The 14,065-nt window shown below is 37.5% G+C and overlaps 1 protein-coding gene across 14 annotated transcripts in view; it reads right to left on the reverse strand.

Annotated features, from left to right (window-relative positions):
* Nucleotides 1–14,065, reverse strand: part of LOC133556297 (potassium channel subfamily T member 1-like) — a 320,711-nt gene that overhangs the window by 101,838 nt on the left and 204,808 nt on the right. For all 14 annotated transcript variants that reach the window (XM_061906103.1, XM_061906091.1, XM_061906090.1 and 11 more), the window contains 4 exons: nt 7,663–7,768; nt 5,102–5,161; nt 4,462–4,510; nt 4,332–4,391 (listed from right to left, as the gene is read on the reverse strand). In XM_061906103.1, coding sequence (XP_061762087.1) covers nt 4,332–4,391; nt 4,462–4,510; nt 5,102–5,161; nt 7,663–7,768 — 275 coding nt within the window. The remainder of the gene's footprint in view (nt 1–4,331; nt 4,392–4,461; nt 4,511–5,101; nt 5,162–7,662; nt 7,769–14,065) is intronic.

Here is a 14,065-nt window from a genome sequence, read left to right on the forward strand (position 1 = left end):
GACAAAAAAAGAGTGTAATATAATGCCCGCGGCTAAAAGCAACTGCCTGAGAACGTATACTCGAATATCATGATATAGTCATTTTCTATATCGCACAGAGACAAACCCCCGATATATCCAGCATATTCCATATATTGCCCAGCCCTAAGACACATGAACAAAAAGTTTCATAAAAAAATATTTACACATAAAATTGCCTTTTCTGATGAAAGGAGTGGGTGTGTTTATTCTCCAAGTCGGGACCAACACAGTCAAATAGAGATTCTGAGGATTAGTGGTAAGCTGCAGCAGATAGTGAAAGTAAAGTTGCTGCTCCTTTGCAAATGTTGTTTCAACTTTCATTTTAGTGTTAGTCATCGTTCTTTATTTTGTTCTTCTGGGCAACACTTCCAGGCACAATACGATTATATGAACATTAATTACGTTGTGACGAGGCTTACTTTCGCAACCGTGGAACAAGATTGCACACACTTTCACACAAACACACACATATTGACAGGCACACACAGGATCGCGGTCCATAAAGGTTGATTGTTTAGTTTAGCTTAGTTTATTAAGGGCCATTAGTCTACACCGCAGTGGAGACTATTCTTCCTGGGAAAAAACATCACAAGCACAAAACAAAAGATTACATTGCAGTACAAAATAGCAACAACAGAGAACAAAAAAAACAAAACAACTTTGAGTTTACATAATAATGTTCATACCAATAATATTAAAATAGATATATATTTTAGAAAAAATAAAACAAAGAACCAATGGCCTATAATATCCAGGTTAGTGCAGTAGTCCCCAACCTTTTTGTAGCTGCGGACCGGTCAACGCTTCATATTTTTTCCCACGGACCCGGGGGGGGGAGTTCATTAAGGTATACAATCATGTGTGCTTACGGACTGTATCCATGCAGACTGTATTGATCTATATTGATATATAATGTATATATTGTGTTTTTATGTTGCCTTAAAGGCCTACTGAAATGAGATTTTCTTATTAAAACGGGGATAGCAGGTCCATTCTATGTGTCATACTTGATCATTTCGCGATATTGCCATATTTTTTCTGAAAGGATTTAGTAGAGAACATCAATGATAAAGTTTGCAACTTTTGGACGCTAATAAAAAAGCCTTGCCTGTACTGGAAGTAGCAGACGATGTGCGCGTGATGTCACGGATTGTAGGGCTCCTCATATCCTCACATTGTTTACAATCATAGCCACCAGCAGCTAGAGCGATTCGGACCGAGAAAGCGACAATTTCCCCATTAATTTGAGCGAGGATGAAATATTCGTGGATGAGGATAATGAGAGTGAAGGACTAGAAAAAAAAAAAAAGGCGAGGGCAGTGGGAGCGATTCAGATGTCATTAGACAAATTTACTAGGATAATTCTGGAAAATCCCTTATCCGCCTATTGTGTTACTAGTGTTGTAGTGAGATTATATAGTACCTGAAAGTCAGAGGGGTGTGGCCACGGGTGTGTTGACCGCCAGTGTCTCTGAGGGAAGCCACGCAGCTGCAGCAGGACGCAAGCTCTGCTGATGTCTACGGTAAGAGCCGACTTATTACCACAATTTTCTCACCGAAACCTTCCAGTTGACATGTGGTCGGGATCCATGTTCGCTCTGTTCCATAGTAAAGCTTCACCTTCGGGAATTTTAAACAAGGAAACACCGGCTGTGTTTGTGTGGCTAAAGGCAGCTGCAATACACCGCTTCCCACCTCCATCTTTCTACTTTGACTTCTCCATTATTAATTGAACAAATTGCAAAAGATTCAGCAACACAGATGTCCAGAATACAGTGTAATTATTCGATTGAAGCAGACTACTTATAGCTTGGATTGGGCTGGAAAAAAATGTCCGCTACAACCCGAGACGTCACGCGCACGCGTCATCATACGCGGCATCATTTCGCGACGTTTTCAACAGGATACGTCGCGGGAAATTTAAAATTGCAATTTAGTAAATTAAATCGGCAGTATTGGCATGTGTTGCAATGTTAATATGTCATCATTGATATATAAACTATCAGACTGCGTGGTCGGTAGTAGTGGGTTTCAGTAGGCCGTTAATAAAAAAAATAAATAAATAATTGGTTGGTACTAAAGACACACATTGTGTGACAAAAAAGTACCATCCATCCATTTTTTACTGCTTGTCCGCTAATCCATAAAAAAGTCAATAATCAATAAAACCAGTCATGACATTAGGTACAATCTTGAATAATCTCTTTCCGCGACACTTCTCCTCTTAGTCTATTCTTAAAACCCACTCTGCTGGTGATTGATACCAGATATTGTGGAAGTCAAGTGTCAGGATTTTAGCCAACGTTGTGACTTCCCTTCCGCTTTACTACAGCGGTAACTTCTAACAGACTTTTCCGCCATGTTGGATCGAGGAAATGTGCCGACAGCTGATCACCGTCATCAAACTCACAGGAATCCCGATCAACCATCCCTGCCTTACTTTAAAGCAGCACCAGTAGTGAAGACAAATGTGTACATTTGTAATAAGCACAGATCTACGGATGTATTCTTTTCAAGGCCTACACTGATCAAAAAGTACACTTCAAGTACGATATAAGGCGGTTGTTATGGTCCATAAAAAACTGACCGCTTTTGTTCGGTGACATTATGGAAATTTATGCCTATGATGATGCCTTTTTCTTTAGGACGCTGATACAAATATGAATGTTTGATCTGTTGATTCTTGATACTTGGTGACATGCACAACTCTCATTGGATGTGAATGCAACAGATACAATGACAGGGATAGAATTGTGATGAGAGAAGACTGGAGAGACCACTGGTATATAGGGTTGTATGGTATACCGTTACTAGTATAGTATCGCGGTACCAATGAATACTATACTGTGTTTGAAAAGTACCGGTTCCCCCCCAAATATTTCTTTTTTTTTTAACAGGCATGGCGGCGCGTCATCACTTGGTGATATTGCTGGTTTTACAAGCAGAGCGGCATGTTCGGCAGCGCGCACACACAGAGTACTTACAATCAGACAAAATGTGTAGACAGAAAAGGGAGAATGGATGCATTTTGGTGTAAAAAGTAAAGATAGAGGTGAAGTTATAATACTGAAACTCCCTCAGGAAGATCTGCTTTAAGACATGGCTAGCTACCTAGCAGCTAACATCCATCCACAGTGTTTTATCAACTTCTAAATCACTAATCCTGGCCTCCATGGCGACAAATAAAGTAAGTTTCTCACAGGTAACATTATTACTGGATGACGAGGACTAGCTAAACATGCTTCACTACACACCCTAGGAGGATGCAATAGCTCACCGGCGTCACAATGTAAACAAATGCCATGGATGGATCTATACCTGACATCCACTGTAATGATACCAAGTACAAGAGTGTGTCTAGTTGATACTACTATGATTACTTCGTTATTTTTTTATCGTCACAAAATCTTTTTTCTTTTTTAAAATTCATATTATGTTTATAAAGTCAGTAAATATGTCCCTGGACACAAGAGGACTTTGAATATGACCAATGTATGATCCTGTAACTACTTGGTATCGGATTGATACCTAAGTTTGTGGTGTCATCCAAAACTAATGTAAAGTATCTTTTGTTAGCAATGATGCCGGTAAGCTATTGTATATGCTCCTAGGGTGTGTAGTGTAGCATGTTCCTCGTCCTCCAGTGACAATGTTATGTGTAAGAAACGTACTTTGTTGCCATGGAGGCCAGGATTAGTGATTTAAAAGTAGCTAAAACACTGTGGATGGATGTTAGCAGCTAGCTAGCAAGCCATGTCTTAAAGCACCTCTTCCTGAGGGTGTTTCAGTGTTATAACTTCAACTTTATCCTTACTTCTTACACCAAAATGCGTCCATTCTCTCTTTTCTGTCTATATACTGAGTCTGCTTGTAAGTAGTCTGTGTGTGCGCGCTGCCGAACATGCTCCCCTTCTCGTAAAACCAGCAATGTCACCTCGTGACACCGTGCTGTCAAGCCCGTTAAGAAAAGGGTGAGGGTGGGGTAACCGGTAGTTTTTAGAGGCGGTATAGTACCTAATATGATTGATTAGTATTAGTATATTGTACAACCCTAGTATCTACCTCACCAATGATGATTTCCTAATACTGATATGTATAAATTGTATCTGCTGGCGTTGTAGTCGTGGGAAAAAAGAAGATACCGTTAAAAAAAAGGATATTAACAATATATGTCAAAATACCAAATATTGGCAAGGATAATCGGTCGATTAGTGTCAAAAATTCAAGGTCTGATGTCTTATGATCGTTGTCACGGCAACAGCTAGGGAGACAAATCAGCCATGAATGCAAGTGTGAAGCTGTTTCTTTACCTTGTAGCTGAGATACGTGATCAGCATGGTTTCCAAAAAACTGATCAAGGCCACGGTCACCTGATGCAAAGCATACACTGAGTGAATAAAAATGTGTTGTTTTACTGACAGTTTCATCAAAACTACTTACTTGTATGGCCCACAAGGGATCCGGTCTAGTCACGCAGAAAATCAACTTCCTTTTATAAAGCACAAATGTAAAGTCAGCTGAGGTCAATAAACATACATACATGTATACATGCATACATACATACAAACATACATTCATGGATACAAACATACATACATGTATACATACATGCATAAATACAAACATACATGTTTGCATACATACATACAAACATACATTCATGGATACAAACATACATACATGTATACATACATGCATACATACAAACATACATGTATAAATACATGTATGCATACAAACATACATTCATGGATACAAACATACATACAGTACATGTATACATACGTGTATGCATACAAACATACATGTTTGCATACATACATACAAACATACATTCATGGATACAAACATACATACATGTATACACACATGCATACATACAAACATACATTTATACATTCATGTTTTGCATACAAACATACATTCATGTATACAAACATACATACATTTACATGTATGCATACATACATACAAACATACATTCATAGATACAAACATACATACATGTATACATACACACATACATACATACGTATATATACATACATACATACACACATACATATACATACATACATACCAATGAATTTCTGTTGACTCTGTAGATGAATTTGGCCAGCTGGAGTTTCTAAAGTTTGAACTGTGATGGGAGAGAATAATAAATGTGTTATAGTAAATCCACAATTTAATAAACTACTGCCACTCTTAATTGGTGTCTTTATAATGAAAGCCTGTTTTAGACACTGAATTTATCCAACTTTTGTGGACTGATATATATATATATATATATATATTCACATCAAATAATGCGGATAATTTCACAGACTAAAAAATTATAAGCAAAATTGATGTGTTTAAAAGTTCAGTTTGTCAAAATCCAATGTTTTGAAATTCATTGTGCTAAAAAATTAAGTGCAGAAAAATGTGTTGCTTCAAAACTCAAGACTCACTTCTGGAAAGTGAAGAAAGAAGCAATCTAGTCTGTGTGAGAAGCAGCCAATGAGGTGTCAGGTTGAAAGTCATGTGACAAGGTCTTAGTGAAAGTCATGTGACAAGGTCTTAGACACTACATCTGGTACATTCCACTACATATGGTACATGCCATGTAATCTGCTCTAAGTATTCATGAACCGCAAATGGGTCTTGAGTTTTTAAGCAACAAATATTTCTGCACTGAATTTTTTTACACTGATTTTTTTCAAACACACAAATATTGATTCCAAATTTTTATTCTGTGAAATTGTCAGAATAATTTGATGTAAATAAAATCAGTTAACAAAAGTCAAACGCAAACCATTCAGTTAAATAAATACAGTCTCAAAAAAAGCTTTCGTAACAAAGATACAAATTAACCCTGTAGGCACAAGACATTGATTATAAGTACATATCCTTTAAAACTAACTTTAAAACAACATTGATTATACGTACCTGTCCTTTAAAACTAACATTGATACATTGATTATACGTACTTGTCCTTTAAAACTGACATTGATACAACGTTGATTATACGTACTGTACATGTCCTTTAAAACTGACATTGATACAACGTTGATTATACGGACATGTCCTTTAAAACTGACTTTAAAACAATGTTGATTATACATACTTGCCCTTTAAAACTGACATTTGTCAGGCATGCCACTGACAGTTTGTTTGTGTTTTATTTTTTCCTCTGCATGTTTAGTATTTCCTGTCCTTAGTTCCTGTCAGCACTCTTATTTTGGTTCAGCTTCCTGTTTCTCTCCCTGAGTGCTTTGTTTCCCCTCAGCTGCGGCTGATTGGCACCTGGCCACACCTGGTGTCAATCAGCCTGATCCTATTTTACCGGCTTTATTCGTCCAGTCAGTGCTGGATTATTGTCATGCCGATGTCGCTCCAGTCGCATTATGTCGTATCTTGTCTTGTCTATGCAGCGTTGCAGTAAGCTATGTTTGATTGAGGTTTTTAGCTTACTGCCTTTTGTTCCCTGCTTCCAAGTTTGTTTTTATATTACCTGTACGACTTCTGTTTCCTGCTCGATTCTTGCTAGCTTCCATGCTAAGATCCTTTTTGTTTTGCAGCTCCCATGCTAGCTCCCTTAGTTTATCCGCCTTGTTCGCGCTTTGTGTTAGTACCCTTTTGTTTGTTGTTGTTCTATTTATTTAAATTAAATCATGTTTTCCTGCAAAATGCCCCCCTCCTTCTCTGCATCTTGGGGTTCGTCACAAACTAACTTTTACAACATTGATACAACGTTGATTATACCTACTTGTTTTTTAAAATTGACATTGATACAACGTTGATTATACGTACATGTCCTTTAAAACTGACATTGATTATATGTACCTTATTTTTTTAAACTGACATTGATACAACATAGATTATATGTACTTGTCCTTTAAAACTGACATTGATACAACATTGATTATACGTACTTGTCCTTTAAAACTGACATTGATACAACGTTGATTATACGTAGTTGTCCTTTTAAACTGACATTGATACAATGTTGATTATACGCATTTGTCCTTCAAAACTGACTTCAAAACAACATTGATTATACGTACATGTAATTTAAAACTGACATTGATACACCATCGATTATACTTACTTGTTCTTTAAAACTGACATTGATATGCTGATTATACGTACATGTCCTTTAAAACTGACATTGATACAACATTTATTGTACGTACTTGTCCTTCAAAAATGATTTTGAAACAGCGTTACACAATAGTTGTTTGTACATTGAGACAACGTTGGATCCACGTTGTTAGTTGGGAAATGACCAAATTTCAAATGTTCAAATCAACGTTAGAAGCTGACATTGAATAAACGTTGTCGAAAAGCATGTTGTTTCAACGTTGTATTTGTGTTATAGAATGTTGTTTGGAAAATGATAAAAAGGTCAAATCAATGTCACAACCCAAGATTGATTAAATGTCGTCAAAACCATGTTGTTTCAATGTGTAATTTGTGTTGGTCAGCAAATGACCAAATTTCAATGGTCGAATAGATATCACAACCTAACATTGATTAAGCGTTCTCAAAAAGCATGTTGTTTCAACGTTAAGTTTGAGTTGCTCATTATCAGGACCTCATTCAACAAGTTCTCAATGTTGTTTCAATGTCTGGTGCCTGCTGGAAGCTTCATGCTCTCACCAGGGGTTGCCATTGGTCTCCTTGGGGTCGTCCAGGCTGACTCTCACGATGTAGAGGACACAGGTGAGGATCTTCAAGGAGAAGTTGAACAGGCGGATCCTTAAACCTGCCAAAGGACAAAAACAGTTCTTATGAGGCGTGCCACACGGCCATAATTTAGTACCAGTACTGGAGAAGAAGTTCCAAATCACACAGAATAACTCCAGGGTGGTAACGTAGTTGTAATTACTGGTGTTGACCAGAGGGAGGTGCTAGCTGTGTTGTCATCCTCAGGCAGTGTTAAAAGAATGAGACACAGCTGGGACACCCCGCAGTTGATGACGTTGATATTTTCATGGCATTCAGTTGTTGTCCTCTATTGCCTAAAAGGACAACATTAGCAGTATGCTAATATCTGTTAATGGTGTTTTTTCATTAGGAACTTAGTCTCCATGAAAGAGCCACAGTGTGCAACATGAGGCCTAATGAGATCTAATGGAAGCATCACAATCCCAGCTGACACACAAAGTGGATGCAAATGGACTTTTCTAAACAATATGTTTTATTTGCACATCCATTCCCAGTATTTTAGCACAGTGGTCCTTAAAACCAGCATGTTGTCAAGCTTATGCGATGCAAGTGTAACTGTGACACTTTTTAAAAAAGTTTTTATGGCTGTGATGATAATGTCAATGAGGGATTTTTAATCACTGTTATTTTGGAATTCTTATTAATATTGATACTGTTTTTGATATTATTAATTTTTGTTTGACAACCATATTTTTCCGACCATAGGGCACATACATACCCTACATAAGGTGCACTGCCGAAGATCGGGTCTATTCAGGTCTGTTTTTATACAAAAGGAACACCGGATTATAAGGCGCATTAAAGGAGTCATATTATTATGATTATTTTCTAAATGTAAAAGACGTCCTTGTGGTCTACACAACATGAAATGGTGGTTCTTTGCTAAAAATGTTGCATAGATGATGTTTTACACATCATCTTCAAGTCACTTTCTGAAAGTCTTTTCAGGATGCACCGCCTTATTTACGTGCCTCCACTTCGATAGCATCTTCTTCCCCATCATCTTTGTTGTAGCGGTGTAGTGTGCAAGGACGGGAGTGGAAGAAGTGTCAAAAGATGTAGCTAACTGTTCTAATGACATTCAGACTTTACTTCAATCAATAACGGAGCAGAATCTCCTCATCCGTGGCTCAGTAAAGTTCCTTGGGTGAATAATGTAAACTCACTACACCGGTATGTTTTAGTGCTTTCATGGCGAGTTTACTGACGGATATAAGTTAGAACTTTAAACTACTTTATATTAGAAATGGCAAGAGCGGAGGATGAATGTCACATAACAAGAAGATAGAGAAAAATAAGAAGCTTATCGACTACAGTGACAAACTTGCGCACATTTTCAGAACTTATGCAGATCTCAAATACAGATCAGCAGGTACCAGAAGGTAAGAAAAATTGCTTTTGCATAATATTGTGAAACAAAACACCAAATAACATGTCTGCTAATAGGTGCCATTTTGCGGTCCTTATACACACACCATAGTAATACTTGTATCTCTGGCTACAGTAGCCGTAATGGGCCGACAATCCATCAAGCGGTGCGGCTTCAAAGTCGTACTAAAACATTTTGACAGATTTTCGAGTGCCGTGTGTAATGTTCTATACTTTCAATGGAACATTTAAAGTTTTGGTAGTTTATTGGCGTCATATTGCAGTCTACACACATCTCTTAGATGTGATTGCCATCTACTCACACCTATCATTACACTATGTACTAAATGAGATAGATGTGAGGTCAATAAACACAACCAGGATTATTCCTTACTTTAGGCGCACCGGGTTATAAGGCACGGGGTCGATTTTTGAGAAAATTAAAGAATTTTAAGTGCGCCCTATAGTCCTAAAGATACGGTACTTTTGAAATGTTTTGTGTCATGTTTGTGTGTCCTCTCAATTACTCTATTGATTGTTATTCTGAATGTTGCTGGGCCAAGTTTGGTTTTGGAATTGGAATTGTATTATTGAATTGTACATTATTTTGTTGGACTGATTCATAATAAAAAAAAATTAAAAAACGAGCATCCCGCCATTGGTTTGCATAATGCAGGGGTGCCCATTATGTAGATTGTGAGCTGGCGGTCAATGGCGGAGGGTGTGTCAGTCCTAAAAATGATCGATCATTAATCTTCACCAAGATGTCACTTAATTGACATTCATGGTACCCGAGGGTCTTGTGAGACGACGCTGGCTGCTGCCAAATTATTATCAAGAAAAAACGACCCACAGGAAGGGGAGAAACACTTTTTATTTCAACCGTAACTCCCGTCAAAACTTTCTTGTAAAGTGTATAAAAAGGAGTATGGAATCTGGAGACTTTCATGTGGTATTGGACAGAAAGGAGGACTTTTGTTCTCCTCCATTTGACAATGTGGAAGTTATCATCACTACCGTCTGATTCCAATCAAGGCAAGTCATCACCATCATACCAACTTATATTCTTGTCTTCATGAAAAAATCATGCTTGTCTTATCATTAAACACCTTTAACTTTTTAACCTGTCTTTCATAAATAAATCAATGTAAATGATATATATGAATGATCCCCTTCACTTGGTATTTTGAAAAGTAGCTGGCCTACAAAAAAGGTGTGGCCACCCCTGATGTAGTCAATGCTACATCAAACCTGCCAAAATATCTGAGGCCTCATGTAACTTAAGTTGCGTCTGGTAAACATAGACGTAGGTTCAAATCCAGAAAAGTACGTAAGCCGGTAAAAAATCAGAAGTATTAAAGCACCAAGCACATTTATTTTTCACACCACAACGTGGAATTAATCTCAGGAGGCTTGGCTTGAGGTGGCATATACTCTACAGTATATAAGCAGCTACTGTTTTCCTACGCTTTGAGCACTGCGGCTTATTCAATGGTGCTGTTAATTGATGGATTCTCCTTTGCTTATCGGCCATAATGCAAATAAATAAAAACAAGCAAAGACACTGAAAAGGTGTGTTATTGAGTGAGTTTGCTTCCTGCAGGTACTGCAAAGCCCTTCTATTTAGAATGAGCTTTTAACTGGAAGTACGAGTGCCGTTCCGTCTTCTAGCCGTCCATAGCGGGTCTACTTGTATGGATTCGTCACTCCAAGCAACTTTTGTAAGTTTTACAATATAACTAAAATAATTCACTTGCTAAAGCGTCGCATGTGTTATGTCTGTAGTAGTGTTTCCATGCATATTTGTACGTGCTTTCGTAATGTATTGAAGTGATCATCGTTTAGTGTGACTTACAATGATATTCTTTTTGTATAGTTTCAATTTGGTAAATACACCAAAATGTCACCGTGACAATGACTTCTGTTTGGTTTGATTAGCTGTTTTACTGCCGTGTTACAGACACCGTTTAGAAACAGTTACGGTATAGTAAACATAATATGTATTATAGTACTATAAACATTTAAAAATATTTCTGTGTAAATAACAAATTTTACAACATATCTATCTGTGACTTATAGTTCAGTGGTGCTAATAATATATGGAAAAATATTTTTTCCTACTAAAATTTGTTTTTTACCGGCGTGCCTTATAGTCCGGAAAATACGATAATCTTGCAATCTCTTAAATGTAAACATTCCAGCATATCACACATGATACAAAAGGCTTTGACTCTTGTTTCATTACTCAGTTTATTATTACAAAACAGGAGAACTACATATGTGACACATATGTGACATCCTTCCCTGTCTCCGGTGCCAGTGTGTGGCTACCACCTGCTACTGTCTGCCTGACATGGCCAAGAGGTGGCAGAAATGACGGCCTGGATGAATGATGTCCTCACAAAAATTCCTACGACGCATTAAATGCTCAGGCCAAAAAGTCCTCGTAAGTCCTTGTGTCCTTGTCTCGATCTTTTCAGAGCAGTAAAATCAAATATCCTGTATCCCATAGAAATGTGCGCAGGTCGGCCATGAAGTTGTCAACATCAGTGTTGATACATCTCAACATTGCCGTGAAAAAGTGTAAGCATGCTTGTTGCATGCGGCCGCTGGTCTTACTCCCAAGAATTAGCTTATAACATTTATCCTCCAACCATGGGAAGGAAAATAATAACAACTTTAAATTATCATGACATATATGTATTGTTGCATTTGAAACAATTGTATTGTTGATAATAGAGGTAATTATTGTTATTATTCATTATCAATAGTGCTATTTCTATTGTTACTATAACTATCTACAAGGTTAATACAGTTGGCTTCTCTTTCTTCCCCTCCATTTATCTGCTTTCTTTTGTATCTCTAGTTATCATTACAAATATGTTCTCTTGCATTTGAAACAATTGCATTGTTGATAATAGGGGTAATAATTGTTATTATTCATTATCAATAGTGCTATTTCTATTGTTACTATAACAATCTACAGTTGGCTTCTCTTTCTTCCCCTCCATTTATCTGCTTTCTTTTTGTATTTCAACTTATTACATATATATGTATTGTTGCATTTGAAACAATTGTATTGTTGATAATAGAGGTAATGTTTAAGTTAAGTTGAGTTAGAACTAGCCAGCGCCAATCTGGATAATTGCTGCACACATAGCAATTTCCTTAGAATAATACACAACTCACATAATGTTTTTTCTGCTATGACTGTGTCAGAGTTGGACATGCGTTCTATTGAGACGGCAAATTATGTTGCGTTCAGTTTATCGCAGCACCAGGCAAACAATCTGAAAATACCCGTCATATCAATTCCTAGATCTGGTCATAATTATTTTAAGTGCACTACGCATAATAAACGTAACATTATTAATATTGATACTATGGATAATTTAATCAAAAACTCCTTAAAATAGCCCACTACCTATAATATGGGCTTTTTAAACACAAAATCATTGTCTCCCAAAACGTTGTTAATGCAGTCATTAGAGACAACAATTTTAACGTCATCGATCTCAGTGAAACCTGGCTTAAACCAGACGACTTTTTTGCGCTAAATGAGGCTTCTCCTCCTAACTATACAAATGCGCATATTGCCCGTCCCCTTAAAAGGGGTAGGGGGTCGCACTAATATACAACAAAAACTTGAACCTTATTCCTAACCTAAATAATACTAAATAATAAATATAAATCATTTGAGGTGCTTACTATGAGGTCTGTCACACCGCTGCCTCTATACCTGGCTGTTATCTACCGCCCCCAGACCCCTATTCGGACTTTATCAGTGAATCCTCAGAGTTCATTGCTGATCTAGTGACGCACGCCGACAATATAATTATAATGAGAGACTTTAATATCCATATGAATATCCCATCGGACCCACCGTGCGTGGCGCTCCAGACTATAATTGATAGCTGTGGTCTTACACAAATAATAAATGAACCCACGCATCGCAACGGTAATACGATAGACCTAGTGCTTGTCAGGGGTATCACCGTTTCCAAAGTTATGATACTCCCGTATACTAAAGTACTGTCCGATCATTACCTCATAAAATTCGAAGTTCAGACTCCTGTTCGGCAAGCTAATAATAATAATAACTGCTATAGCAGCCGCAACATTAATGCTGCCACAACGACGACTCTTGCTGGCCTACTGCCCTAGTTAATGGCACCATTCCCAAAGTATGTGGGCTCTACTGATAACATCACTAACAATTTTAACTATGCACTGCGTGAAACCATTGATAGTATAGCACCGCTGAAGTTAAAATAGGCTCCAAAAAGGCTTACCCCATGGTTTAAAGAAGAAATTAGAGCTCAGAAATTATCATGTGGAAAGCTGGAAAGCAAATGCCGCACGACTAAAATTGAGGTGCACCATCAAGCATGGAGTGATAGTTAAATAACTTATAAATGCATGCTTACCTTAGCTAAAGCTAAATATTACTCAAATCTCATCCGCCTTAATAAAATCGATCCTAAATTTTTGTTTAGTACAGTAGCATCACTAGCCCAACAAGGGACTCCTTCCAGTAGCTCCACCCACTCGGCAGAGGACTTTATGAATTTCTTTAATAAGAAAATTGAAGTCATTAGAAAGGAGATTAAAGACAATGCGTCCCAGCTACAACTGGGTTATATTAACACAGATACGACTGTGTATACGGCGGATACTGCCCTCCAAAATAGTTTCTCTCGTTTTGATGAAATAACATTAGAGGATTTGTTACAATGTGTAAATGGAATAAAACAAACAACATGCTTACTTGACCCACTTCCTGGGAAACCTATCAAGGAGATCTTTGTATTATTAGGTGCATCGGTGCTAAATATTATAAACTTATCATTTTCCTCTGGCACTGTTCCCCTAGCATTCAAAAAAGCGGTTATTCATCCTCTCCTTAAAAGACCTAACCTCGATCCTGACCTCATGGTAAACTACTGACCGGTGTTTCACCTTCCCT

The sequence above is a fragment of the Nerophis ophidion genome, linkage group LG07 (assembly GCF_033978795.1).
Source record: "Nerophis ophidion isolate RoL-2023_Sa linkage group LG07, RoL_Noph_v1.0, whole genome shotgun sequence".
Taxonomy (NCBI): Eukaryota; Metazoa; Chordata; class Actinopteri; order Syngnathiformes; family Syngnathidae; genus Nerophis; species Nerophis ophidion.